Genomic DNA, 25,000 nt, shown 5'->3' with positions numbered 1-25,000 from the left:
GATGTCTCTGGTGGTGATGGAGTGTTCTCCCAGCTCACTGGACACAAATACCATGGCAGACTCATCCTGGTCCCTGCACACACGCACGCACACACACACACACACACACACACACACACACACACACACACACACACACACACACACACACACACACACACACACACACACACACACACACACACACACACACACACACACACACACACACACACACACTCATTTGAAAACCTATACTGCTTCAGCAAAGACCTGCAGTGATTGGCATCATGGGAAACTCATATGTCTGCGCTTCAACACGGCTGAAGTGCATGTGTGAGTGTGTGTGTGTGTGTGTGTGTGTGTGTGTGTGTGTGTGTGTGTGTGTGTGTGTGTGTGTGTGTGTGTGTGTGTGTTTGATTTAGTTTAGTCATAGTCTTTTGAATAAAATGTCAGTTAGTTTTAGTCATATTTTAGTCATCTGAAAAGTTTTAGTTTTAGTCTAGTTTTAGTTGTGCTGCAACGCAAAGCTTGTAGATCTGCTATTTTCAGAGCGCTACAACCAAGCACAACAAAACATAAAATGACTCGTCTTTTAGTTCTACTGGATCTCTTCTCCACTCGTCCCTTCCTGACATTTTAGTCTAGGTTTTATTTGTTGACAAAATTGTCACTATATTTAGTCTTCGTTTTAGTCATCATAGCTTAGTATTATTTAGTTTCCGTCAGTAAAAAAAGGTAGTTGACAAACATTTTTCGTCATAGTTTTAGTCGACGAAATTAACACTGTTGTGTGTGTGTGTGTTCCTCACAGGCCAGTCTTCTGGTAGGGGCAGTAGACCCCAGTGTTGCCCCCGGGGTAGAACAGCCAGTTGCTGGGGTCTGGTCCATCCTCGAAGCCGTCGAACACCAGAGGAGAGTTCTGGAGAGAACCGCCATCGATGATGAGGTCATCAATGACCCAGACCTCCTCCTTCTTACCTGGAGCACACACACACACACACACACGCACACACGCACACACGCACACGCGCACGCACACACACACACACACACACACACACACACACACACACACACACACACAAAGAGTCATGGAACAACGCATTCTCACCCCAAGAAGCCAAACGGGTGACTTCTTGGGACCGACATCCCAAGAAATCAAACGTTGACCAGAAGGGGGGGGCAAATACGGCACATGTTGACTCGAGGGGATAGGATTCTGCACCTATCGGGACATTAACTCGAACAGCGCTGAGTCAGCTCAAGCACACTTTGCAACGCTCGGCACGGCAACTCAATTGCCAACAGTGCCTCTTGGCGCGCAAGTCCGTTTTAGACGGCGTGCCTCAGTCGTTTTAACATTTTTTTGCCAGACCCGCACTTCCACATTCCCGGGCAGAAGTGCCCGGGAAAGGCACCGTTTGACTGGTAGAGGTACTACCCCCTTCCAGTCACCGTTTGACTTCTTGGGATGTCCGTTCCAAGAAGTCACAATATGCATCTTGGGGAGTTAAGAGTGTGTTGCATTGAACGGCAGAGATTACTAAATAAGTTATATTGACATTTCATGTGATGCAAAAGGCTAGGATTAAGACATGTCTTAAGATTATTGTCAGGAAGGGGGGAGGGGGAGAGAGAGAGAGAGAGAGAGAGAGAGAGAGAGAGAGAGAGAGAGGAGAGAGAGAGAGAGAGAGAGAGAGAGAGAGAGAGAGAGAGAGAGGCATGGTATATGGTATGGGCGTCTCACCACTGTTGTAGGGTTGCCACAGTCTGAATCGTGTGGCGTTGGTCTGAGCGCTGGCAGGGAGGGGCAGGTGCAGGAACAACGTGTCAGTGGAGGTGGGGAAGTAGAACTCGTCCAACAGGAGCCAGCTGATGCCGCCGTTCACTGAGTACTGCAGGAGAACTGAGTGGGAACGCTCTGGAACCCCTGAACAACACACACACGCCACAACACACGTTAACTCATTCAGTGCCAATGACATAAAACACTTCCATTTTTTTCCAAAGCCCAGAGTGCCAATGACGTGTAACACATCAAAACAGCGTTTTCAGTGTTTACGCTAGATGGCGCTGTTCGCAAACCTACAACAAACCCAGCCCCGTCCGTTCTGATGTTAAAGGATTTAGAAGAAAAAAAAATCCCTGCTTTCTTGTTTTTTTCTGTGTTTTTGGCAGGAACAAGCTATATTCAACAGCCAATAACTAAAGAACGGAGGGTTGCAGTGACACGCTTTTTTCCCCTGATGGAAGCAGAAACACTCCTCCGTCTTTTGCGACACTGTGTGTCGATCGCCCTGGAACTAAACATTATGTGGCTCTTGAAAGGTTAGTAAAACTGCTCAAAAACGCTGGCACTGGCTGACTTAATTAATTAATTAATTCTGGCACTCAATGAATAAACAAAGCTAACAGAAATTAATGCTTAATGATTAATGATTAATGATTAATGATTAATGATTAATGATTAATGATTAATGATTAATGATTAATTACAGAGCAACTCCCCAGGACTGGGAGGGATGGTTGACCAATGGGCTGGACTCACGGGTGCGAGCATGGCGGTACTTGTGGGTTGTTGGGGATTTTCTGTGCCCCCTCCAGTTTCAACTATTACTACGATATAGGTCAATGACAGAGACACTCAGAGGGCCTGCACACTGTCACAAAGTGTCCTTTAATACCTTTAGTGATGAACTTGAAGCTGAACTGGATGTACAGAGTACTGGCGCAGTCCAGATCCCTGGAAACCAGCATACGAAGACCGTCCTACACACACACACACACACACACACACCCGCACACGCCCACACACACGCACGCGCACGCGCACGCACACACACACACACACACACACACACACACACACACACACACACACACACACACACACACACACACACACACACACAGATGTTCATACTAGCGGCCATAACAGCTACAAAACGACCAAGCGTTGTCAGCTACATGCCAAAAGCGTACACAGGACTGAGGTGAAAACATTTTGTTCAATTCTAAATGACCCTTAGAAAACAGGTGTAGTACCCCGTTAAAGGCCACTAGAAAACAGGTGTATTACCCCTTTAAAGATGAGGGCGGTGCCAGACTTGAGCGGCTCTCCGCTCAGGGTTCCTCGCTCGGCGCCGTGGACCTCAGGCCACACCTCCTGCTGCAGGTTCTCGTTGAAGTCGTCCCTGAGGACGGAGGGCAGGGGGGCCAACGGGACACAGTGGGGACCCCCGAAGCCTTTATCACACCTACAAATAAAACCCTTATCATAGTTAACATGAGAGGTCACTGAGAGGTCCAAATGACTTTTCCTAATTATGTCATAATGTAGACCTTAGCAGTGGCGGCCATTTTGTGGTTCCACAGATAGAAAACCCATCCATTTGCCCCATAGAGATTCCCGGAAATATTCATATTAATTATTTACATAAAACATTTGAATATGTTTATATTGCTATATTTACAAATACCTTTTTCTTTTGCGGCAGAATCAAATGTTTATGGTCATAATTCCAGGCTTAAAATAATTCGTATAAATATCTTTGGAAATCTCTCTAAAAAAACATAATGGGCTTTTCTCTGTGGAACCACAAAATGGCTGCCACTGCTATGCTCTATACACGTGTGTCTCTTTAAAATTCCCAACAAAAACAAATCTGGAAACAGCTCCGGCTCCGTTCTCTATTTATGATCTGACCGAGATGAGAATTGAGATGAATTGAGAACCTAGACAATCTGAAAGGAATCCTGTAATGTTATTTTAAAAAGTCTTGTAGTGTGGCATGTTTAAGATTAGCCTGGAATCCAGACGGACGTGCTTATTCAGCGTTTTTTATTTGGTTATAACTTTTTTCACTTAGCTTCTCCGTCATCCTGTTTGAGTCGGATTTGCAAACGTCGCCTGTTACGTAGACACGTCAATGCTGATTGGATAGTGATCAACGAATCACAGTAGAAAGGGAAGTGACTCAAATTTTACATTGGAAGGCTCTGTCCCGCCCCGCCCAAAGACCAATCAGAATCCTGAACGAGCTCCTCCGTCTGGATTCCAGGCTAGTTTAAAAGGATCCCTGGCTAATAAGCCTTATATGAATTAATACATTATAATTGCCCTTAACTAAATAATACATAATAATACATTAAATATTTAATTTCATTTAGTTATACTGGGACAATGCCCACCTCTGTGTGCGTGTGCGTGTGTGCGTGTGTGCGTGTGTGCGTGTGTGCGTGTGTGTGTGTGTGTGTGTGTGTGTGTGTTTGTACATACACACAGTGTCCATTGTCACACAGGCCGTGTCCAGAGCACATCCAGGGACATCCAGGAGCCAGCAGGACGTTGTCCAGAGCCCAGCCCTCTGCCCCGGGGGTGAAATGAGTCTGGATCCACCGGAACCGAGTCCTGGGGGAACTGACACACACACACACACACACACACACACACACACACACACACACACACACACACACACACACACACACACACACACACACACACACACACAAAGAGGTTAGATAATTGAGATACAGCAACAATATATAGATTTTACAGAAGTGACTGTTGGCTATTGTAATGACTGGACAAACCAGTTAAAATGCTGTTCTACCACTAGATGGCAGTGATTGACTACTCCATAATGGAATGTAGCAGCTACAATTATTCAGTGGCATAAAGTAGCTAAGAACATTTACTCAAGTACTGTACTTAAGTAATATTTTTAGGTATTTTTAGTTTACTGAGGTATTTCCAGTTTCGAGTACTTTTGCTTCTACTCCACTGCATGTCAGAGGCAAATATTGTACTTTTACTCCACTACAATTATTTGAAAACTTTGGTTACTAGTTACTTTGCAGATATAAATTATTATATTATAAAACATACATTAACCACTTTAGCCCTATTTTATACATAGGCTATTTGAAAATAGCTAAAAGGTCACAACGCGTCGCATCGCGACGCGTTGTGAGCTTGTAGATCTGCTATTTTCAAACACTTTAGTACTTTTACTTTTGGTACTTTGGTGTAGGGTTATCTTGATGCCAATACTTTTGCACTTTTACTCAAGTAACATTAAAAAAAAATCTTTTTACTTGTAACAGAGTATTTTTATATTGCGGTATTGCTACTTTTACTTAAGTAAAATATCTGAGTAGTTTTTCCACGACTGCAATTGTGTATGTAATTATGTAGCAGTCTACAATAAGACACATGAATAAAATAACCCTTGTTGTAAAAAAAAAAAGTAATTTGTCCTTTAATAGACAGAAAATACATTTTCAGGTGGGTTGCCAATCATCAGCCAATCAGGAAAGAGTACCCATTTATAAGCTGAAATTTTAAAGTGTCCCAGTTCGGTCATCACTTCCAATTTCACTTGTTTATCTGTATCCTGTGCAAGTTCTCTCTCCTGATTAGATAAAATAGGTATCCCGACCTGATGCATTTTCTGATTACTAAAGAGCTGGAGAGACATATTGTATTTCAATTAGTAGCCTACTATCAGAATATGGAGCTATTTAACACTTATTTTAACATGAACAATATCACTTACCCTAACTTTAAAGTATGTCTTGTATTAGAACTCTTACTTGGCAGCACTGGGCAGGTACACGGTGATCCTCCTCCAGTGCTTGTACTGGGTGGAGGTGTAGATGGAGCTCTGGGTGTAGCCGGCGCAGCCGATGGCCGGCGGGACGCACTCGGGCTGGATGAGGGTCCAGCTGCGGCCGCAGTCCGTGGAGAACTCCAGCCTCACGCCGTGGGAGAAGGACGTGGACTTACTGCAGCCCATGCTCATGGAGAACTGGAGGAAGCTCGAACCCGACACCTCAAAGTCCCACGTCTCTGCGTAGCGCGGCTTCTCTGGAACACACACGCACACACACAGGTTTGTATTACTGTACTTGTGAGAATAATCAACAATTTTAAGATTTTATGAATAAAAAATGAATAAAATAAAATAAAATAACATAAAATACAATAACATAAAATAAAATAAAATATAGAAGCCGAAAAATTGCTGAAAAAGACGCTTTGTGAGCTTGTAGATCAGCAATTTCTCGGTTCACAACACCAGCCTAACACCAGCCTACAACTAAGCGTAAATCAGACATAATTAACTCTAGCTCTAATCCCTAAACGTAACCACTAAATGTTTTATCCTAAACTTAACTCCAACCTGGATCTTTCTCCTAATTCTAAACATAGCTGTTTTGTTTTCCAACCATAAAACAGCAATTTCCCTTGTGAGCACCAGGAAAATGGTCTTATGAATGACATTTTACAACCCTAAAGCCTGACTTGAGCTTAGTCGTGCACCATAAATCTACAATCTCAGTGAGCTTTTGCATGTATGATGAAGTACAACATTAATACAATAAAAAAAAAAGGTTAAATATGGAGGTACAAGGTTTCTGCCTGAGAGCACCGATATAATAGATTTTACAGAAGTGACTGTTGGCTATTGTAATGACTGGACAAACCTGCTAGAATGCTGTTCTACCACTAGATGCCAGTGATGGACTACTCCATAGGCTCTATGCACAGCAGCCACATTGGAAATAAATTGGGCCTTGGGACCTTCACAGATATTACCAATGATTCTAATGAAGGCCCTGTTCCATTTAGTGTAGCACAGTGGTTCTCAAACCTTTTCATTTCAAGGACTGCCATAACTCTGAGAGTGTACAAATGGAGAGTGTACAAATGGAACAAATGGAACTCTGAGAGTGTACAAATGGAGAGTGTACAAATGGAACAAATGGAACTCTGAGAGTGTACAAATGGAAGCTCTTGTTAATACAATATTTATAAAAAACAGTCTTTCACTTAAAAAAAGAAAAACAAAGAAAATAAAGCAGATCTACAAGCTCACAAGCTCAGTACCGGTGTTCACGGATCCATTCGGGTTTTACACATATGAGACCTGGGATCAGAGGTCATAGAATCTGAAGATTGTAAAATGTATTGTTCTGCTATTATTAAAAAATGTGATGCCTACATTTTGATGTCCAGTATAATAACACAAACCTGTGTGTGTGTGTGTGTGTGTGTGTGTGTGTGTGTGTGTGTGTGTGTGTGTGTGTGTGTGTGTGTGTGTGTGTGTGTGTGTGTGTGTGTCTGTGTGTGTGTGTGTGTGTGTGTGTGTGTGCACACGTGATGTTTAAGTGTGTGTGCGTGTGCGTGTCTTACTGTCTATGGCCTCAGAATGGAAGGTCAGCGCGGTGTCCAGGGACAGACAGTCCACGGTCACCTCTCCTCCCTGCACGCGGTACCAGTTGGTTCTGAGAGGATTTGAACCGTCAAACTTGTCGTGGAAGCCCGACCTGGAGCTGTCATTCATCCCTACGAAGACCTCATCCAACCCCCACTGAGCCGAATGTTTACCTTCACACAGAAGTGACCAAATAAGGGTGTCAGGTGGGAAGTGGTTAACAATACTTTAATTGTGGAACTTGACAGCAATCAATCAAATCAGCCAATCAACTCAGCACTACAGTTATACACAGAGCTTTAAAAGGATTTATTAACCCTAGTAAGGCATTGCTCCAACTTTAGACAAGGTAGATGCAAAACTCATAGTTTATCTTTTAAAAATGCATAAAAAACTATGACGTAATGTTAATGAAGCCAGTGGTGTAAAGTAACTAAGTGCATTTACTCAGGTACTGTACTTAAGTACAATTTTGAGGTACTTTTACTTTACTGGAGTATTTCCAATTGTCTATACTTTAACTTCTACTCCACTACTCTCAGAGGCAAATATTGTACTTTTACTCCACTACAATCCACTACAATTATTTGAAAACTTTAGTTACTAGTTACTTTGCCGATATACATTATTACATTAAAAAACATAACCTCTTTAGCCCTATTTTATACCTAGGCTATTTGAAAATAGCACATCTAAAGCTCACAACGTGAGCTTGTAGATCTGCTATTTTCAAACATTTTAGTTATTTTACTTTTGGCACTTTAAGTACATTTTGATACCAATACTTTTGTACTTTTACTGAAGTACACTTTTACTTGCAACAGAGTACTGCAGTATTGATACTTTTACTTAAGTAAAACATTTGAGTACTTTTTCCACCACTGCTGTTAATTAATGCTTATCAAAAGTAAGTTTTTTGTGTAAAGTACTGCGCATGGGTGCGTGCGAGTGCCCACCCTGTTGGGGCTGCCACCATCTGAACACAGTGTAGGGGGTCTTGGCGGTGGGGGGCAGCTCTATGGTGACCACCTGAGGCTCCAGAAACGAGCTGAAGTCCAGCTCCCTGAGGAAGTGCCACTGCACGCCATTGTTGGAGGAGAACTGAACGATGACACCTAGTGGCACAAGACACACACGACACACACGTTGGTATCACACAACACTGGTACATTTGCTTAAGTATATTTTTTTTACAACAGTCTGTACCTTACTTGAGTATTTGTATTTTGTTTATACCTAAGATGACTTTCTCTCCACTACATTTCAAAGACAAATTGTGTTTTTGAGTTTCTAGGAAGGGAAGAAATATATAAATTAACCACTTCATTAAAATAGGTAATCTACAAGATTGTAGATTATTTTACAATTTTAATCCAGCAATGTAACAAATATAATAATAGTAATAATACTAATAATAAAACTAACTAGATGTGAGGGCCGCTTTGCGTCTTCCGTCACATCTAGGCCCTAGATCTGAGGCCTGATCTGAGGCCTGATCTGAGGTTGGTCCAGAGTCCAGACAGAGTCCAAAACTCATCAGATGTCAGGGTGTTCAAACTCTCCAACCTTCCCTCTGTCATCCCTTCTAAGACACCACCGCTATTGCACCATTGTTTAAACCACCACTCGTCATAGTCTCCAAACATTTCCTCTGTCATCCCTTCTAAATAGTCAATTTCCTCCTCGTGCTCCATAGCTCTGATCAACAGTCTGTGGCAAGTTTCGGGGCAAATGGAGTGATCCTGTGCTTGCTTACCCCGGACAAACTTTCGGAGCTTTTGTCAATTATATAGTATAGTAAAATAAGATGATAAGATAAGATAAGATAGTAAGATACGATAATAATACTAATAATAATACTAATAATAATACAACAATGCACTGATATTAACCCATTTAGACAGGGAAAGTATCTGTGTCACTTTAGATTTCTTTGGCTATTCAAAAAAAGCAGATATACAAGCTCATAGTCCGGCACAGAGTGCCGCACTATGAGCTTGTAGATGTTTGTAGAGCTTGTAGATTGTTGAGTAATATTTGACCAGGAGTATCTGTACTTTTGACTCAAGCACTGGTGTTCAGTGCTTTGTCCAGCACTGAACACATCCCAACACATGTTTTATGATGACACAGGCAGAAAACATGTCACTTAAGTGCTGCATTATCAGCCTGCACAGTGCTTCTGGGGTTATTGTGCTGACAACGCACCGATTCACTCAAGGTGTTCAGGTGTCAACCATGGTGTTCAGGTTTCAGTGGCCAGCTGGTCAGGTCATAGGCTCTATGCACAGCAGCCATATTATCACTTCCTTCCCAGGTGTTACCAATGATACTAATGAAGGCTCTGTTCCACTTAGCCTAGCACAGTGGTTTCCACGACCCCCATAACTCTGAGAGTGTACAAATGGAACCAAATGGACCCGTTCCATTTGCACACTCTCAGAGTTACACACCTGTAAGGGGCCATTTGGAAGCCCATGAGGGTCCCTGGACCCCAACTGTAGACTTACTGGTGTAACAGAGTGTTTCCAGAGGGCCAACATGCACAATATCAGCACCCTGACTCTGTTTGACCAGATATGGAACAGAGCCTTCATTAGTATCATTGGTAACACCTGTGAATGTCTTCATATTATTAGAAAAGTCATATCTGATTGCATTAAACAACATTAAACAATGTTAAACTCATTTTGCATGTTTCTTTGCCACTCGATTTGCCACTCGATGTGCCATTCACTTTATGCATGCGCATATCCTCTTATTGTGTGCAGACCCAAGTATCTACAGCCTGCAGTGTCAGTAAACAACCACACAGAGACAGCAGAGGGCTTCTCACCTTCGTTGCGTGAGCGAGGCCTGGTGCAGGTGGGACCCAGACTCTTGCTGCCGATACGGATGTAGAACTGAACCAGCCTGTAGGCGGAGACAAAACACACACCGGGCGAACATGTAACTGAACCGGAGTTTGAATATCGTCACTGTCGAATGGAAACCTCCTATGTCCAAAACTTTTCAGGATTCAAATAGCAAAAATAGCCAATCTACAATCTACTTTTGTGCGACACTATAATATGAAGAAGGAGGGCATTCATTATTTAAGAAAAAACATAAAATGAATAAATAAAATATGGAGATAAAAGGTTTCTGCCCGACAGCAATGGTATGCTAAATAACTCCAGTACAGCATACAGGACAAGAACGATGACCGTGCTCAGTATGATGATGTCAGAGAAGTTAATAGGTTATAACAGTGGTTGCTTTGGCAAAACAGGTGGTTGCTAAGGTAACACATTGGTTGCTATGATAAAACAAGTGGTTTCTAGGGTAAAACAGTGGCAGCTAGGGTAAAACAGGTGGTTGTTATGGGGTTAAACATGTGGTTTCTATAGGATAAAACACATGCTTGCTGGGGTAAAACAGAGGTAGATATCAAAATGTACTTAAAGTACCAAAAGTAAAAGTACTAACATGTTTGAAAATAGCAGATCTACAAGCTCACAACGCGTTGCATTGTGAGCTTGTAGATCGTCTTTTTTCTAATAGCCTATATATAAAATAGGGCTAAAGTGGTTAATGTATGTTTCATAATATTATAATTTATATCTGAAAAGTAACTAGTAACTCAAGTTTTCAAAGAATTGTAGTCGAGTAAAAGTACAATATTTGCCTCCGAGATGTAGTGGGGTAGAAGTAAAACTATTGGAAATTGGAAATACCCCAGTAAAGTAAAAAATACCTAAAAATGTTATTTAAAGAGGTGGTGCCATGGTTTTGCACTTTTCCTGTTTTTCATGTGTCTATGTAGTTGATAGAACTTTATTAAGTTTTTTATGGTGTTTTATGTCTTCTCTGACTACTTTGAGTTTCTTCCTGGAGGCTGAAACCATGAGGGTCAAACATGCCAATAGAGAAACATCGCTTTAGTGACACAGTAAAAACATACCCTCCCCCTCATTATCATAACACAACAGGTGTGGGCATGAGGAGGAGGGACTAGGACAGGTGGGTGGTGCTAAGGTGGTGGAGGAGGTGCTTAGGTGAGAACCAGGTATACTTAATGAACTGGAGGCGTGTCCACATAAAAACATAATTTTAACACTTTCTGTACACTTTTTTGAAAACAATCTTCCTCCTAGTATAACCCTAATACCTGATGACTATGTTTTAGGGGGTGAAAAATCACTGAAAATCACGGCACCCCGTCTTTAAGTACAGTAATTGAGTAAATGTACTTGGTTTACTTTCCACCACTGGTCAGAAGTATGTTCAAGTGGTATCAGAAGTGTGTTGGTGGTGTCAGAGGTGGGATCAGTACTAACCGTGTGTTAGTCGTGTCCAGGGGCACGGTGGTGGCTTGTCTTCGTCCAGGGCTGTTGAAGTAGAGAGCTTTGCCCTCGCTGATGGTGCCACACCCCCCACCGATCTGTCCCCCGCTCAGACCCTGCCACAGGGGGCTCAGCTTCCCCTCAAAGTCCTCCATCAGCTCTGTGGGAGTGGCAACCGAGGGGACACAGCTGTCCTGCTCCACTGGAACACATGCACGCACGCACGCACACACACACACACACACACACACACACACACACACACACACACACACACACACACACACACACACACACACACACACACACACACACACACACACACACACACACACACTCGTCATTCCTGTGCTCTTCCATCATGAGAGTACTAAATACTTTGAAGCATGGCCGTCGATTTACGATTAAACCTGTTGAATGCCAACATCACAACAAAGCCTATGTTTTGCAGCTCAAACACTGCCCAGGGGGACCCAGGGGGTCCCGAGCGAAATGATTGCTAGTTAGGAACCAAATGGACCCTTATGCGTCCGTAACTCTGAACCATAAGAGTCTGTAATGCTGTAACTCTCAGAGTTGACCCATTAAGACTCATCTCTGTCTTTAGCTATTCAAAAATAGCAGATATACAAGCTCATAGCGCGGCACCGAGTGCCGCGCTATGAGCTTGTAGATCTGATATTTTTGAAAAATCGTGAAAATTATTGTTTTTATATTTTTTCCGATTTTTTTTTTTAGGATTTTGAAAATGTTTAGAAGCGGCCTCAGGTCTTAATGGGTTAAATTACCACTGAGGAATTAAACTCTGAAGTTCAATTTAAATCAATTTAAATCAATGTTTACATATCTACCTGTGCGTGCGTGCGTGCGTGCGTGCGTGCGTGCGCGCGTACCTGTGTATCCCATGTCACAGAAGCAGACTCCGCTGATGCAGTCTCCATGTCCTCCACAGTGGTTGGGACACGGCTCAGAGATGTAAACACCGTCCAGAGCGAACGGAGGAGCGTCTCTGTGGACACTGCTCTCCTGGAACCACCGGAACCGGGTTTTACTGAGAAAAAAACAGAAACACAACACAAACAAAACAGAGCTTTACTGAGAAACACACAAAGATAATTGCGTTTTACTGAATGAACTACATGAACGATAGGCATACCTGGCAGCTACAGTGCGTGCGCGCAGTGCTTAATTAGTAAATTATTAGGTGCCGGAACTCATGAACCCCGCTCGTATTCCACATTTCCTCTCATCAGCTTGTTAACATTTACTACTTTGACATGAGGGGGAGGCAGGGCCTTTGTGTTATTTGTGGAGTGCTCCACAACTAGCGTAGAGAGCATAGTCAGACCACCCGGCTGACGGGCGCAACCATTTTAGCAAATAATAAAGTAGTTAGTTTCATTTCATCCATGGTCCCTTTCAAATGCGGTAAGGGACATTGAGGGGAAAATGTGAAAACAGAATTAATAATAAATAGCCTAAATATAAACGTATTGAATGTGCATTTGAGGTGACGGAACACCTACAGTAGCTGTTTGAGCCCCGGAAGCAGGTCCGAAGCCGAGCTCCGGCACAAATTAAGCCCTTGTTGATTCTGGTCCACGGTTCACAGTGTGCTAGCGTTAGCATAAATATGTACCTGCCGGCTACGTTGCGCGGCACCACCACAGTGACTCGGTCCACTGTTCACAGTGTGCTAGCGTTAGCATGTGTACCTGGCGGCTACGTTGCGCGGCACCACCACGGTGACTCGGGTCCACTGTTCGTAGTCCCCCGTGTTGTAGACGGTGGGCTCTCTCAGCTCGCGGCCGCTGCCCTCGCAGCCTCCCGCCGCCCCGGGGGATCCCGGGTAACAGCCCTCCCTCACCAGAGACCAGGTCCGACCGGCGTCGTGAGAAAACTGAAGCAAGACCGGAGCCGAAGAGCTGAACTCTGACTCACAACCGATGTTCAACTGAGAGAGAGAGAGAGAGAGAGAGAGAGAGAGATATTACCTTATTACCTCATATTTATTAAAGGGATAGTTCACCCCCAAAATGACTTTTTCTCTATCGATTAGTCACCCCATTTGTTTTGTTTTTGTCGCATTCCTAAGCCAATAATGTGATGACCGGCAGCGGTTCCGGTATCCATGAATTCAAGTCTCCATGGGGTGACTAATCGATAGAAGAAAATATTTATTTTGAGTGAACTATCCCTTTAACAGTGTAAAGGGTTAGGGTTAGGGTTACCAGTTTAACACCACAACTGTGATGTTTATAAAATTCTTTCACATCTGCTGTATTAAAACCCTATATGATAGTCACAACTTGTGAGCTTGTAGATCTGCTATTTCCACATGTTATCATACGCAGGTGTGTGTGTGTGTGTGTGTGTGTGTGTGTGTGTGTGTGTGTGTGTGTGTGTGTGTGTGTGTGTGTGTGTGTGCGCGCTCGCGCGCGCGCGCGTGTGTGTGTGTGTGTGTGTGCACGCGTGCGTGCGTGTGTGCGCGTGTGCGCGTGTGCGTATGTACCTTGAACTGCAGTGTGTATCCGGCTCGCAGGGCCAGGTCTCGGGTGACGGCCACCCTATCCCCATCAGAGCGTCCGAACACCATGGCGGAGGGCGTGGGAGCGCAGAATGTGACGTTAGTGTCACCCAGACCCTCGTTACCCAGCATCAACCACACACTCATCTGGTTGAGAGGATAGTCGAACGCTGGCTTCTCATAGAAGTTCTGAAGAGACACACAGAGAGAGAGAGCGAGAGAGAGAGAGAGAGAGAGAGAGAGAGAGAGAGAGAGAGAGAGAGAGAGAGAGAGAGAGAGAGGGGAGAACATTTTAAAACTAGATGTTTTCAGGGTGTTTGGTGTCTCCATGCATAGCTGGTCCCATTTACGTAGATTTATTTGAATCACAAATACAACTGAATGCAATGTTCTTCTGGTCACATACTGTATTATATACAAGCTAGTTGTAAGGTGATGGTTTGAGTTAAGGGCGAGAGGCTAGGGTTTAAATGTTAACTAATTCACTCCCAAGGACGTGTTTGATGTCTTTTTCGTTTTCAGTGGTTTTCCACCAGATGGCGCTGTTCTCTATCACCTGAGTGACCATTTTCACCCTCAAGTCAAACAGATCCAGAAGATCAGGTGATCGAAAGAGTTTGGTGATGCTCTATATTGTCTGAATCAGCTATGTTTGGGTTCATTTATGTGCTAAAATAATGACTTTGAGAGCTGTTTTACCGTACAATCTAAGTCAATGAGGAGCATATTTTGAATTATCAATTTCTAATCAATGGAGCAATTATTTTTGCCCACCTTTGGAGTTACATCATGGCAAGGTAACTACACAACCCAAACCTCTAACAAAGTGGTCTTACCCTTTAAGCCATGCCTGGGGCAAAGTGGGATTAGGGGTCAAATGTCAGAGGTCAGTCCTACCTGGGGGTCAGGTGGGGTTAGGGGTCAAAAGGTCAGAGGTTACCTGAGGTAAGGTGGGGTTGGCCATGGGGATGATGTGTTTCTCTCTCTCTGACAGGATGATGACGTCATCGATGGCCCATTGGTCGTATCCGTCTCCAGAGTGCAGCGGCTGCCACCAGCGGAAGCGAGTGGACGGGGTCTTAGACGCCAACGGAAGCTCGTAGTGGACAAACCTGGCCAGGAGGAACCAAGGTTAGTGCAGTCTTAGACGCCAACGGAAGCTCGTAGTTCAGTGGTTTAAGATAAATCATAAATACAAAATGGGTTTCTTTCTGACCGTGGTTTGGTGAAGTCAGTGAAGTACATCTCAGCGATCAGACTCCAGGTGATTCCCCCATCGTTAGAGTATTGTAACAACACGCCTTCCTCCCGGCTGTCCGCCGCATTACACTCCGCCCAGTCTCCGCCCACACGCAGGTAGAACTGCACAAACTCCGCCCACTCCGTGTCCAGGTCCCAACTCATCAACTGCCTCAGACCAGCCTGAAACACACACACACACACATGCACACGCACACGCACACACACACACACACACACACACACACACACACACACACACACACACACACACACACACACAATTGTGTGACTGGAAATGCACTATACTGTATATCTGAATCTATTGACCAAATATGGTTTAAGTCCTACTGTGCAACATTCATTTTAGTGTTCTTTTGGTGACACCTCTGTGTCATTACAGCGTTTGTCTACAGTATATGGAAGTACCGCTCAAAAAGGAATGCTGCAGGGTCCCAGTGTCCGAGGATATTTTGGAACACACAAAACAAGTCAAAACAGTAAAAATTCCACACACACAAGGTTAACAAACTATATTTGTTAACCTTGTGTGTGTGGAATTTTTATAGTGAAAATATACCAGTAAGATTATATAAAAGATCACTTTTGTTTCATTGAAAAAGTTACCCTGCATGAAATGAATGTTTAAAAGGTTGATTTACCAGAAGTAAAGTTGTTCATATTGTTGCTGTTGCTGCTATATAAACAGTGTAAAAACAGTGAAAATAACAAATCTACAAGATCACATTGTGAGCGTTTAGATCTGCTTTTTGTCTCTACTGTAATTTTCTATTTGTAATTTGTATGATGTAGAGCATTCATTTACGACAAATACATACAAAGTTGAAATATGGAGATACAGGGTTTCTGCCCGACAGCAACAATTATGTTAATGTTAAAAAGGTGATCTTTTTCTTTTACCTTGCTGAAGTAAAGTGAGGACCCGGATGAGACCACCCCACAGCCCAGGTCAGGGGTCACCACCTCTCCACCAATCACCTCCTGCCAGGTGGCCAGCAGAGCATCCTGGGACTCGAAGTCCGACAACACGCTGGAGGAGAGGGACTGGGAGGGCTGGCAGTCTGCGCCCGAGAAACCCTCATCGCACCTGATTGGATGAGAGACAAAGCTTCAGCCATTCAGCTGCCGTGTTCAGTGGTCAGATGGGTGGGCTCCGTCTATTTTCAGAGCATTTTTATTTTAACTCATTCACTGCCAATGACGTCTTTTGACGTCTCTAAAAAATATATATAAATATTATTATTATTATTATATTTTTATTTTTTTCACACAGAACCAGGAGATAACATGATCCAAAGATTTACTGCTCCATTCACTTCCTGGTTAAAGTATTTGTGAAATATTCTGTACCCCGGCTCCTGTGTTTTACTATGTATTTATGGCAAAACATGCTATTTTCAACTGGGTATAAAAAACAAAGGGGAGGTCGCGATGAATTATTATTTTTTTCATGTTAGCACAGTGATTTTGAGGGGGTGGGGGCAACATGATAGTGAATTGAAAATTTAAGGACTGTTAATACCAACAACAAAAATAAGAAAGAGGCAAAATTTTTGAAAATAGCCGATCTACAATCTGATCTTGTAGATCTGCTATTTTCACAATATTTATCGAACAAAATGGGGAGGTCCCCCATTTTGTTCAAAAATGATTATTTTGGAGGGTCACAGCCTGAAAAGGTTGAGAACCGCTGGTATAGACACTTGACAAAGCCTGGTGGATTCAAATCCCAGACTGCGCTATACCCAAGCAAATAATGAAAAGTCTGATCGCAATCTGACAGTTATAGTTTAGGGGTTAAGTATTTTGCTCATGCACACATTGACACAATGCCAGACAGTTTCAGAGGCGGCCTCTGTGTCTGTGTGTGTGTGTGTGTGTGTGTGTGTGTGTGTGTGTGTGTGTGTGTGTGTGTGTGTGTGTGTGTGTGTGTGTGTGTGTGCGTGCGTGCGTGCGTGCGTGCGTGCGTGCGTGCGTGCGTGCGTGCGTGCGTGCGTGCGTGCGTGTGTGCGCGCGTGTGTGTGTACCAACCTGCAGTGTCCGTGGTCACACCAACCATGTCCGTGACACATGTGGGGACACTGCTGTCCGATGTAGATGTCATCTAGAGCCCATTCGTCCTGTTCACCATAGTAGTTCTGAATCCACCGGAACCGAGTGGCGCTGGACCTAAACACAAACACGCGCACACACACACGCACACACACACACACACACACACACACACACACACACACACACACGGGCGCACGCACGCACGCACACACACACACACACATACACACACACACACACACACACACACACACGCATTACAAACAAATCATGTGTCATATGTCAGGTTGGTGACAGTGATCAATAGGACCACTAGCATGTCAGTCATTTCATCTACAGCTTTTATTTCATTCCACACATGTGGATTTACAGTGAGAGCTCTCGCGCGCGCGTGTGTGTGTGTGTGTGTGTGTGTGTGAGTGTTTGAGTACATGTTGCTGCATGTATAGAGAAGATTAATGTTCATAGATGTGTCTATGGTAGGTGGGGGGAGTGTGACCCTATGACCCCCATCAACCCCCCTCCCCTCCTCATCATCACAGAGACTGCTTGCTGCCGTGACCCCGTGACCTCCACGAGTCACCGAATGGCATTAAAACACAGTTATTTAAGAGACGGCTGTAGGGGGGAGGGGTCATATAGTGACCTCACTGAGACCGGCTTATGTCTGCCTCTGCACACTCCACCTCACTCCCCCTAGCAATCACCCCCTAGCAACCCCCCCACCCCCCCCAGCAATCACCTCTCCTTGTATCCAGGGGCGGTTTTAGCGGACACGCAAACCACGCAATAGGCTCTATTCACAGCAGCCATAGTATGAAGACATTCACAGGTGTTACCAATGATACTAATGTCCATTCTGGTCAAACAGAGTCAGGGTGCTGATATTGTGCATGTTGGCTCACTGGAAACACTCTGTTACACCAGTGAGTCTACAGTTGGGGTCATGGGCTTCCAAATGGCCCCTTACAGGTGTGTAACTCTGAGAGTGTACAAATGGAACCAAATGGACCCTTACGGGTCCATTTGGTTCCATTTGTACACTCTCAGAGTTATGGGGGTTGTGGAAACCACTGTGCTATACTAAATGGAACAGAGCCTTCATTAGTATCATTGGTTACACCTGTGAAGGAAGTGATAATATGGCTGCTGTGCATAGAGCCTATCGTGTGAAGCCCCAATGCATACCATAGATAGGTGGCTCCCACTGGGCTGCCCCCTGAAAATCAACGACTGGAGTGCCTGTTGATTTACCAATAGCGTGATGTAGGTTCTATTTTGCAGTAGGTCGAGTTCAAAATAAAACATGTGTTGACTAATCACGAGTTTCCAATAGTGTAAATAAAAGAGACTCTTATTCTGAAATGTGTGCAGCTTCAATAGAAATCAGATTGCTATTGAGGCCATCTTGACAAAGTTGAGCTTTGATTGGAGCCCCGTAAATTGCTACAGTAAATCCGCCCCTGCTTGTATTACAGTATATCTTGTACGACCATACCAGGTCTTGTGGAGGTAGGGGCAGAATGTGTCATATTATACCAGGTCCTATGACGTAGGGGCAGAATGTCTCATATCATACCAGGTCTTATGAGGTAGGGGCAGGGTTATTCGTCTCCAGTCTTTGAACTCAGACGGGTGATAGACACTCGGCGCCGTGAACTCTGAACAGCTGGGCATTCCTGGAAGGCACGCCTACACAGGAAATGACGTCATCACATTACATCACAACGATGGCATCATCGTACACAGTACAGTCGACTCGTGACATCATCACAGATAGAGTCATTACGTCATACGTCAGCCTATGTGGGATTTAGACCACAGAGATGTTTTCCCACAACGTTCTGATCAGTGTTGATTTTGACAGCAAATTTTTGTTTTAGTCATAGTCTTTTGAATAAAATTCCATTTAGTTTTAGTCATATTTTAGTAATCTGAAATGCTTTAGTTTTTGTCTAGTGTTAGTGGACTAAATATCATAAGATTATAGTCAACTAAATCTGCAGTTGATTTAGTCAACTATGAAATGTATTTTGGTGGTGCTTTGATGGCGTCGTAATGGCTGATTTTACACTTGGTTGCATGCTGAAAATAGCAGATCTACAAGCTCACAACGCGTCGATCTGCTATTTTCAGAGCGCAACACCTGAGCGCAACCAAACATAAAATGTCCTGTCTTAGTTCTACTGCATCTCTTCACCATAGCAGATCTGAAAGCTCACAGCACATCATGGATGCAACACGTTGTGAGCTTGCAGATCGGCTTTACATGGGGCTTTGGGTTTGATCTTTGGTGTGAATTAAAGATGCATGATCCATTCCATTTTGATGGACGTGTGTTTAACTGTATGTAAGTACATACAGTATATACATCATTACATGAAATTACAACTCGTACATTTATACATCATTACAACCACTGATGCAACACTGTAGCAACACACGCACGTGCGCGCGCGCACGCACGCACGCGCACGCACGCACGCGCACGCACACAGGTTAGTCATGTCTTACTAAATAAAGTAGATCAATCAATAACACACACACACACACACACACACACACACACACACACACACACACACACACACACACACGTGGGCAGACAGACAGACAGACAGACAGACAGACAGACAGACAGACAGACAGACAGGCAGGCAGGCAGGCAGGCAGGCAGGCAGGCAGGCAGACAGACAGACAGACATACATACAAGGAGGGCAGACAGGCAGGCAGGCAGGCAGGCAGGCAGGCAGGCAGACAGACAGACAGACAGACAGACAGACATACATACAAGGAGGGCAGACAGGCAGACAGGCAGGCAGGCAGGCAGGCAGACAGACAGGCATACAGGCAGGCATGCAGGCAGAATAATATCTGTCTCTTCCAGCACAGAACCATTACATCCCATTCAATTCCAAAGGCAATAAAACTCCCGGCGAATATTTAACAGTGAATATTTAACGGCTCATGAATAATTAACGAGCCAATTGTGATGAGAGGAAATGTGCGTTGAATCCCATAGAAATCATCTGCTTTGTTTAATGTTTAGGATGATTAAAGGTAATGGAGATAATTCCTCACGTATGAAACAAAGTGTTCATATTCAAAATGCTCTCATTATTTACACACTATTACCGTGGCTATAATGGTCACATCAATATTCATGAGCATGAATAGATAATGTGTTCCTTGTTCTGAGCCCCGCGGGGTGACTTCTACAAGTTCTCTTCAAGTCACCAAAACTAAACCATGAAATTCTGTTTCGTCTAATGGCTGACCTTAACCACTTAACCCAGGGGTCTTCAACAGGGGGTCCGGGACCCCTAGGGGGTCCTCAGGGTTACTACAGGGGGTCCGCCAAATCTTTGTGTGATATGATTTTTCTTTTTACATTAACCACTTGAACCCTAGCATCCTTTTTCAGAGGAGAACTTAGGCCAAAAATAGCAGATCGGCTATTTTTGGCAAAGAGGTATAGTTGTGTAGAGGGAAAAAAGAGCAGCAAATGTATCTGAAACACAATTTTATACAATCTAGAGGGGGTCCCTGCTTCATCTCTCCCTCAGCTAGGGGGTCCTTGGCCTGAAAACGTTGAAGACCCCTGACTTAACCCATTAAAGCCGGGAACATTATCATTTTAAGATTTCTTTGGCTATTCAAAAATATCTACTAAGCTCATAGCGCGGCACCGAGTGCCGCGCTATGAGCCTGTGGATCTGCTATTTATTTGCTTCTGGGAGATTCTACAAATATCTTCTAAATCCAGTTTTTTTTTTTTTAAATGTTTTTTGAAAAAAAATGTCAAGGACCACCCAAAATGATATGTATTTGGCCGTGGATTTGTTCCAGGGACCCACACAGAAGTTGAAGTTTAACAGAGTTAAAAATGTTTGCTTAAAAAAAAATACATTCAAAGATTTGCACAAATGTACACCATTTTTCAAAAATAACAGATCTACAAGCTCATCGCGTGGCACTCGGTGCCACGCTATGAGCTTGTATATCTGCTATTTTTGAATAGCCCAAAGAAAGGTCTAAATGGGTTAAACCCATTAAAGTCCCTCAGGGCTCTGTACTAGGGTCTGTTCTGTTTTCTGTTCGTTTTGGGGGAAGGCTTTCGAAAAAAATAGCAGATCGACAAGCTCACAACACGTTGAGAGCTTGTTTTATCCGGACTTCTATCGCTTTGTGTTATCCTTTGAGCATTACCTTCGACTGTACTTCCTGTACTGTTAACAAAGCTGCTAATAAAGAATTCAATGCTGAATGAATCAATGAATCAATACATCTCAAGCAATCAATCAATGCTGTCCACAGCTGGTAAAAGGTGTTGCATTATCCACTGCAGAACAGCCATATTGTGTAGGAAAAGTGCAAAATCTAATCTTTTAGTATTACTTTTTTTTTTACTTGGAGTAGTATCACAATTCTTATAGACCACTTCTTCCAATTATGTGTTACATGATGAACGACAATAAAGCTGTCTGTCTGTCTGTCTGTCTGTCTGTCTGTCTGTCTGTCTGTCTGTCTGTCTTTCTGTAGGCTGCACTAGCCTTCCTGCTTTCGTGTATAGAGGGGGGTTTAAAATCAGCGCGGAGAGAATGCGCCTGATCCCATTGGTTCACCGATCTGTCCGTCAGCCCCCGCCCCGTCAGCACAACATTACGAGCGACGCCCACTGCACTCTGGTTGGTTGGGGAAATTAAACACTTCCTCTACCGGGTACACCGACGCGCTGGTCCAGGCTTTTATTTTTTAGCAAAACTAAACAATAAAAGCCTGGAGATCGAGGCTAGTCTTTCTGTGACTCAGGGACAAAACATTTCCCCGCCAGTCATTAAACGAATGACCAGTTGAGGAGATATCAAAAGCAGAGGCGTTGACACGTCACACGTCACATGTGATCTCACCTCTTTGACCAGGTGCCAGGTGAGGCCGTGATTGGTGGAGAACTCCAGACGGACTTGCGTGTCGATGTGGGGGGAGGGGTCACGTCCGCAGCCCATGACCAATGAGAACTGCAGACTGTAGGACGCGCCGATCTGCATGGACTGAGTCTCTACGTAGCGGATGCTGGAACCTGGACTGGGCTCACCGGAGAAACTGCAACTCACATGTACAAAATACACTTTAATATATACAATTCTGTACATACTGTAACATTGTGTATATGTATGTATATGTCACAGTATGATCGGAAAACTAGTTTTCTTCTAGTTCACCTCCCACGCTCTGATGGTGTATGATGATGTCTTAATCAATAAGGAACTTTAGGTGGATAAGAGAATGGGTGGATGACTTAATTGGTCCAGTCATGCAGGCAATAGGGCTGGTGTTAGATTCTAGGTAGTTATAGTTGTAGGGTTGCATATTGTACCTTAGGGTCCAGTCGTGCTGGCAGTAGGTAGATAGTTCTAGTTTTAGGGTTACATATTGTACCTTAGGGTCCAGTCGTGTTGGCAGTAGGTAGATAGTTATACTTTTAGGGTTGCATATTGTACCTTAGGGTCCAGTCGTGTTGGCAGTAGGTAGGTAGTTATAGTTTTATGGTTACATATTGTACCTTAGGGTCCAGTCGTGCTGGCAGTAGGGCTGCACGTGTCCCAGGTAGAAGCCCAGGCTCTGGGTGACGTCCAGGACGTTGCTGAAGTCCAGGCTGATGGTGTTGAAGAGGACCGAGGTCATGCTGATCTCGTCCACCGCCCACACGTCCCGGCCCCGCCCACTGTGGTACGGCTGCCACCAGCGGAACTGAACGCCGAACTTCCGCGCTCCGCTGGGCAGCTCCACGGACACGATCCTACAGCGGCGACACAAGTACGCACACGTTTGTATACTTTTTGTACTTTTTATACTGATTGTAATAGGGGATGGAAGCACTCAGTCTTTTTGTCTACTGCCAAAGGGGAGAATTCTCCGCTTTTCAGTCAATGGTGTTAACCGCCAAAGGGGAGAATTCTCCCCTTTTTTTTTTTTTTTTTAATTTTGTTTTTGAATTTCTAAAATGTTTCCCTAATTTTTGGGTATTCATTTCTTTTCGTTATGCACAACGAATTAGGAGATATAAAATAATTTTAAAAAATGTTAAAAAATTAAGTGAGTACATTATGAATAAACTCTGGCAGTCAATGTGTTGTTATAGTGATCATTAGCATTTGTTCAGTAACAGGAGTCTCCCTGTCTCTCCAGCTTTTCAGAAAACAGCAGTGGTGGAAAAAGTACTCAAATGTTTTACTTAAGTAAAAGTATCAATACTGATTTCAGTTAAAAATGTTTGCTTTAAAATATATATATTCAAAGACTTGCACACATTTTCACGATTTTTGAATAGCCAAAGTAGCCAATAATGTTTTTTTTTTAGCTCCAATCAAAAAAAAGACACGGATGCGTTCCAGGTCTCAATGGGTTAAGTACAGTACTCCAGTAAATGACGTAGTTACTGTCCACCACTTAGGGTTCTAAAGGACAGTTTTACCTGGGTTCATGGAAGCCCTGGTAGGCGTAGTGCTGCAGCAGGGTCCAGGTGATGCCGTTATCTGAGGAGTAATGCAGGAGGACGCCCTCTCCTGGCTGGTCTGGAGCAGGACACGAGCTCAAAGTACTACGACTGCCCAGCCTCAGAGTGAACTGCAAATACCTGAGAGAGAGAGAGAGAGAGAGAGAGAGAGAGAGAGAACAAATGATTTCACCAGGACAAACACTTCCTCACAGTTCTGCTCCAGTGGTGGACAAAGTACTAAAATGTTTTACTTAAGTAAAAGTGTCAATACTGCGATGTAGAAATACTCTGTTACAAGTAAAGGTCCGGAATTCAAAATGTACTTGAGTAAAAGTACAAAAGTATTGGTACCAAAATGTAGTTAAAGTACCAAAAGAAAAAGTACTCATTATGCAGAATGTCCCATTTTAAGTTTTCAAATGTATAAAAATCTTTTGAAAAAAGCAGATCTACAAGCTCATAATGCGTCACATCGCGACGACATCGTGAGCTTGTAGATCTGCTAATAGTTACTTTCCACCACTGTTCTGCTCCTCACTGAACAAGCCCAGCCTGGTCCGGCCTGTAGGAGGCGCTAGTGCAGTGACAGAGATCAGCCTCCCTGCCTGGCTTCCCTCCCGTGAAAAAAGACACACAATTGTGATGGTTGGCCCGAGCCGGGTGGGGATTTGGACTGTCTGTCTCCCTACACTGGCTCCCTGTTCGCTACAGGATTCAGTTTAACCCATTGAGGCCTGAGGTTCCGATTCTGCAAAATGTCTTCTAAATCCCAACAGTATTCTGATATCAGTGGTTCTGAACGACGTATGTTTCTATATCAGTGGTTTTCAAACTTTTTCATGTCAAGGACCCCCAAATATGATATGAATTTGGCCGTGGACCCCATCTCAAAATATGTTGTTCCAGGGATCCCCAGAAGCAAAGATTTGAGTTCAAATGTTGATGTTCGCTTTAAAATAATATATATATTCAAAGATTTGCACACATCCTCACGATTTTTCAAAAATAGCAGATCTACAAGCTACAAGCTTGTATATCTGCTATTTTTGAATAGCCCAAAGTGTAAAATAATGTTTTCTTAGCTCAAATGAAAAAGTGACCAGCCTGGGTTAAGACTTTAATGTTTGT

The 25,000-nt window shown here is 43.7% G+C and overlaps 1 protein-coding gene across 1 annotated transcript in view; it reads right to left on the bottom strand.

Moving 5' to 3' along the window:
• reln (reelin) overlaps nt 1-25,000 on the bottom strand; it is a gene marked incomplete at its 5' end in the record, with an annotated part of 178,783 nt that overhangs the window by 34,933 nt on the left and 118,850 nt on the right. Inside the window, 22 exons of the mRNA XM_084060861.1 lie at nt 1-73; nt 792-960; nt 1,730-1,912; nt 2,667-2,751; nt 3,062-3,239; nt 4,262-4,402; nt 5,581-5,854; nt 7,184-7,378; nt 8,162-8,320; nt 10,042-10,118; nt 11,525-11,732; nt 12,424-12,581; nt 13,246-13,484; nt 14,043-14,246; nt 14,998-15,169; nt 15,274-15,479; nt 16,218-16,404; nt 17,349-17,486; nt 18,952-19,064; nt 22,284-22,476; nt 22,937-23,173; nt 23,849-24,010. The exon at nt 1-73 is cut by the window's left edge and continues 33 nt beyond it. Coding sequence (XP_083916987.1) covers nt 1-73; nt 792-960; nt 1,730-1,912; nt 2,667-2,751; nt 3,062-3,239; nt 4,262-4,402; nt 5,581-5,854; nt 7,184-7,378; nt 8,162-8,320; nt 10,042-10,118; nt 11,525-11,732; nt 12,424-12,581; nt 13,246-13,484; nt 14,043-14,246; nt 14,998-15,169; nt 15,274-15,479; nt 16,218-16,404; nt 17,349-17,486; nt 18,952-19,064; nt 22,284-22,476; nt 22,937-23,173; nt 23,849-24,010 — 3,751 coding nt within the window. The remainder of the gene's footprint in view (nt 74-791; nt 961-1,729; nt 1,913-2,666; nt 2,752-3,061; nt 3,240-4,261; nt 4,403-5,580; nt 5,855-7,183; nt 7,379-8,161; nt 8,321-10,041; nt 10,119-11,524; nt 11,733-12,423; nt 12,582-13,245; nt 13,485-14,042; nt 14,247-14,997; nt 15,170-15,273; nt 15,480-16,217; nt 16,405-17,348; nt 17,487-18,951; nt 19,065-22,283; nt 22,477-22,936; nt 23,174-23,848; nt 24,011-25,000) is intronic.

The sequence above is a fragment of the Gymnoscopelus microlampas genome (assembly GCF_963454915.1).
Source record: "Gymnoscopelus microlampas genome assembly, chromosome: 6".
Lineage (NCBI taxonomy): Eukaryota > Metazoa > Chordata > Actinopteri > Myctophiformes > Myctophidae > Gymnoscopelus > Gymnoscopelus microlampas.
The sequence above is the reverse complement of the archived record's forward strand: the minus strand, read 5'-3'. Positions and strand labels throughout refer to the sequence as shown.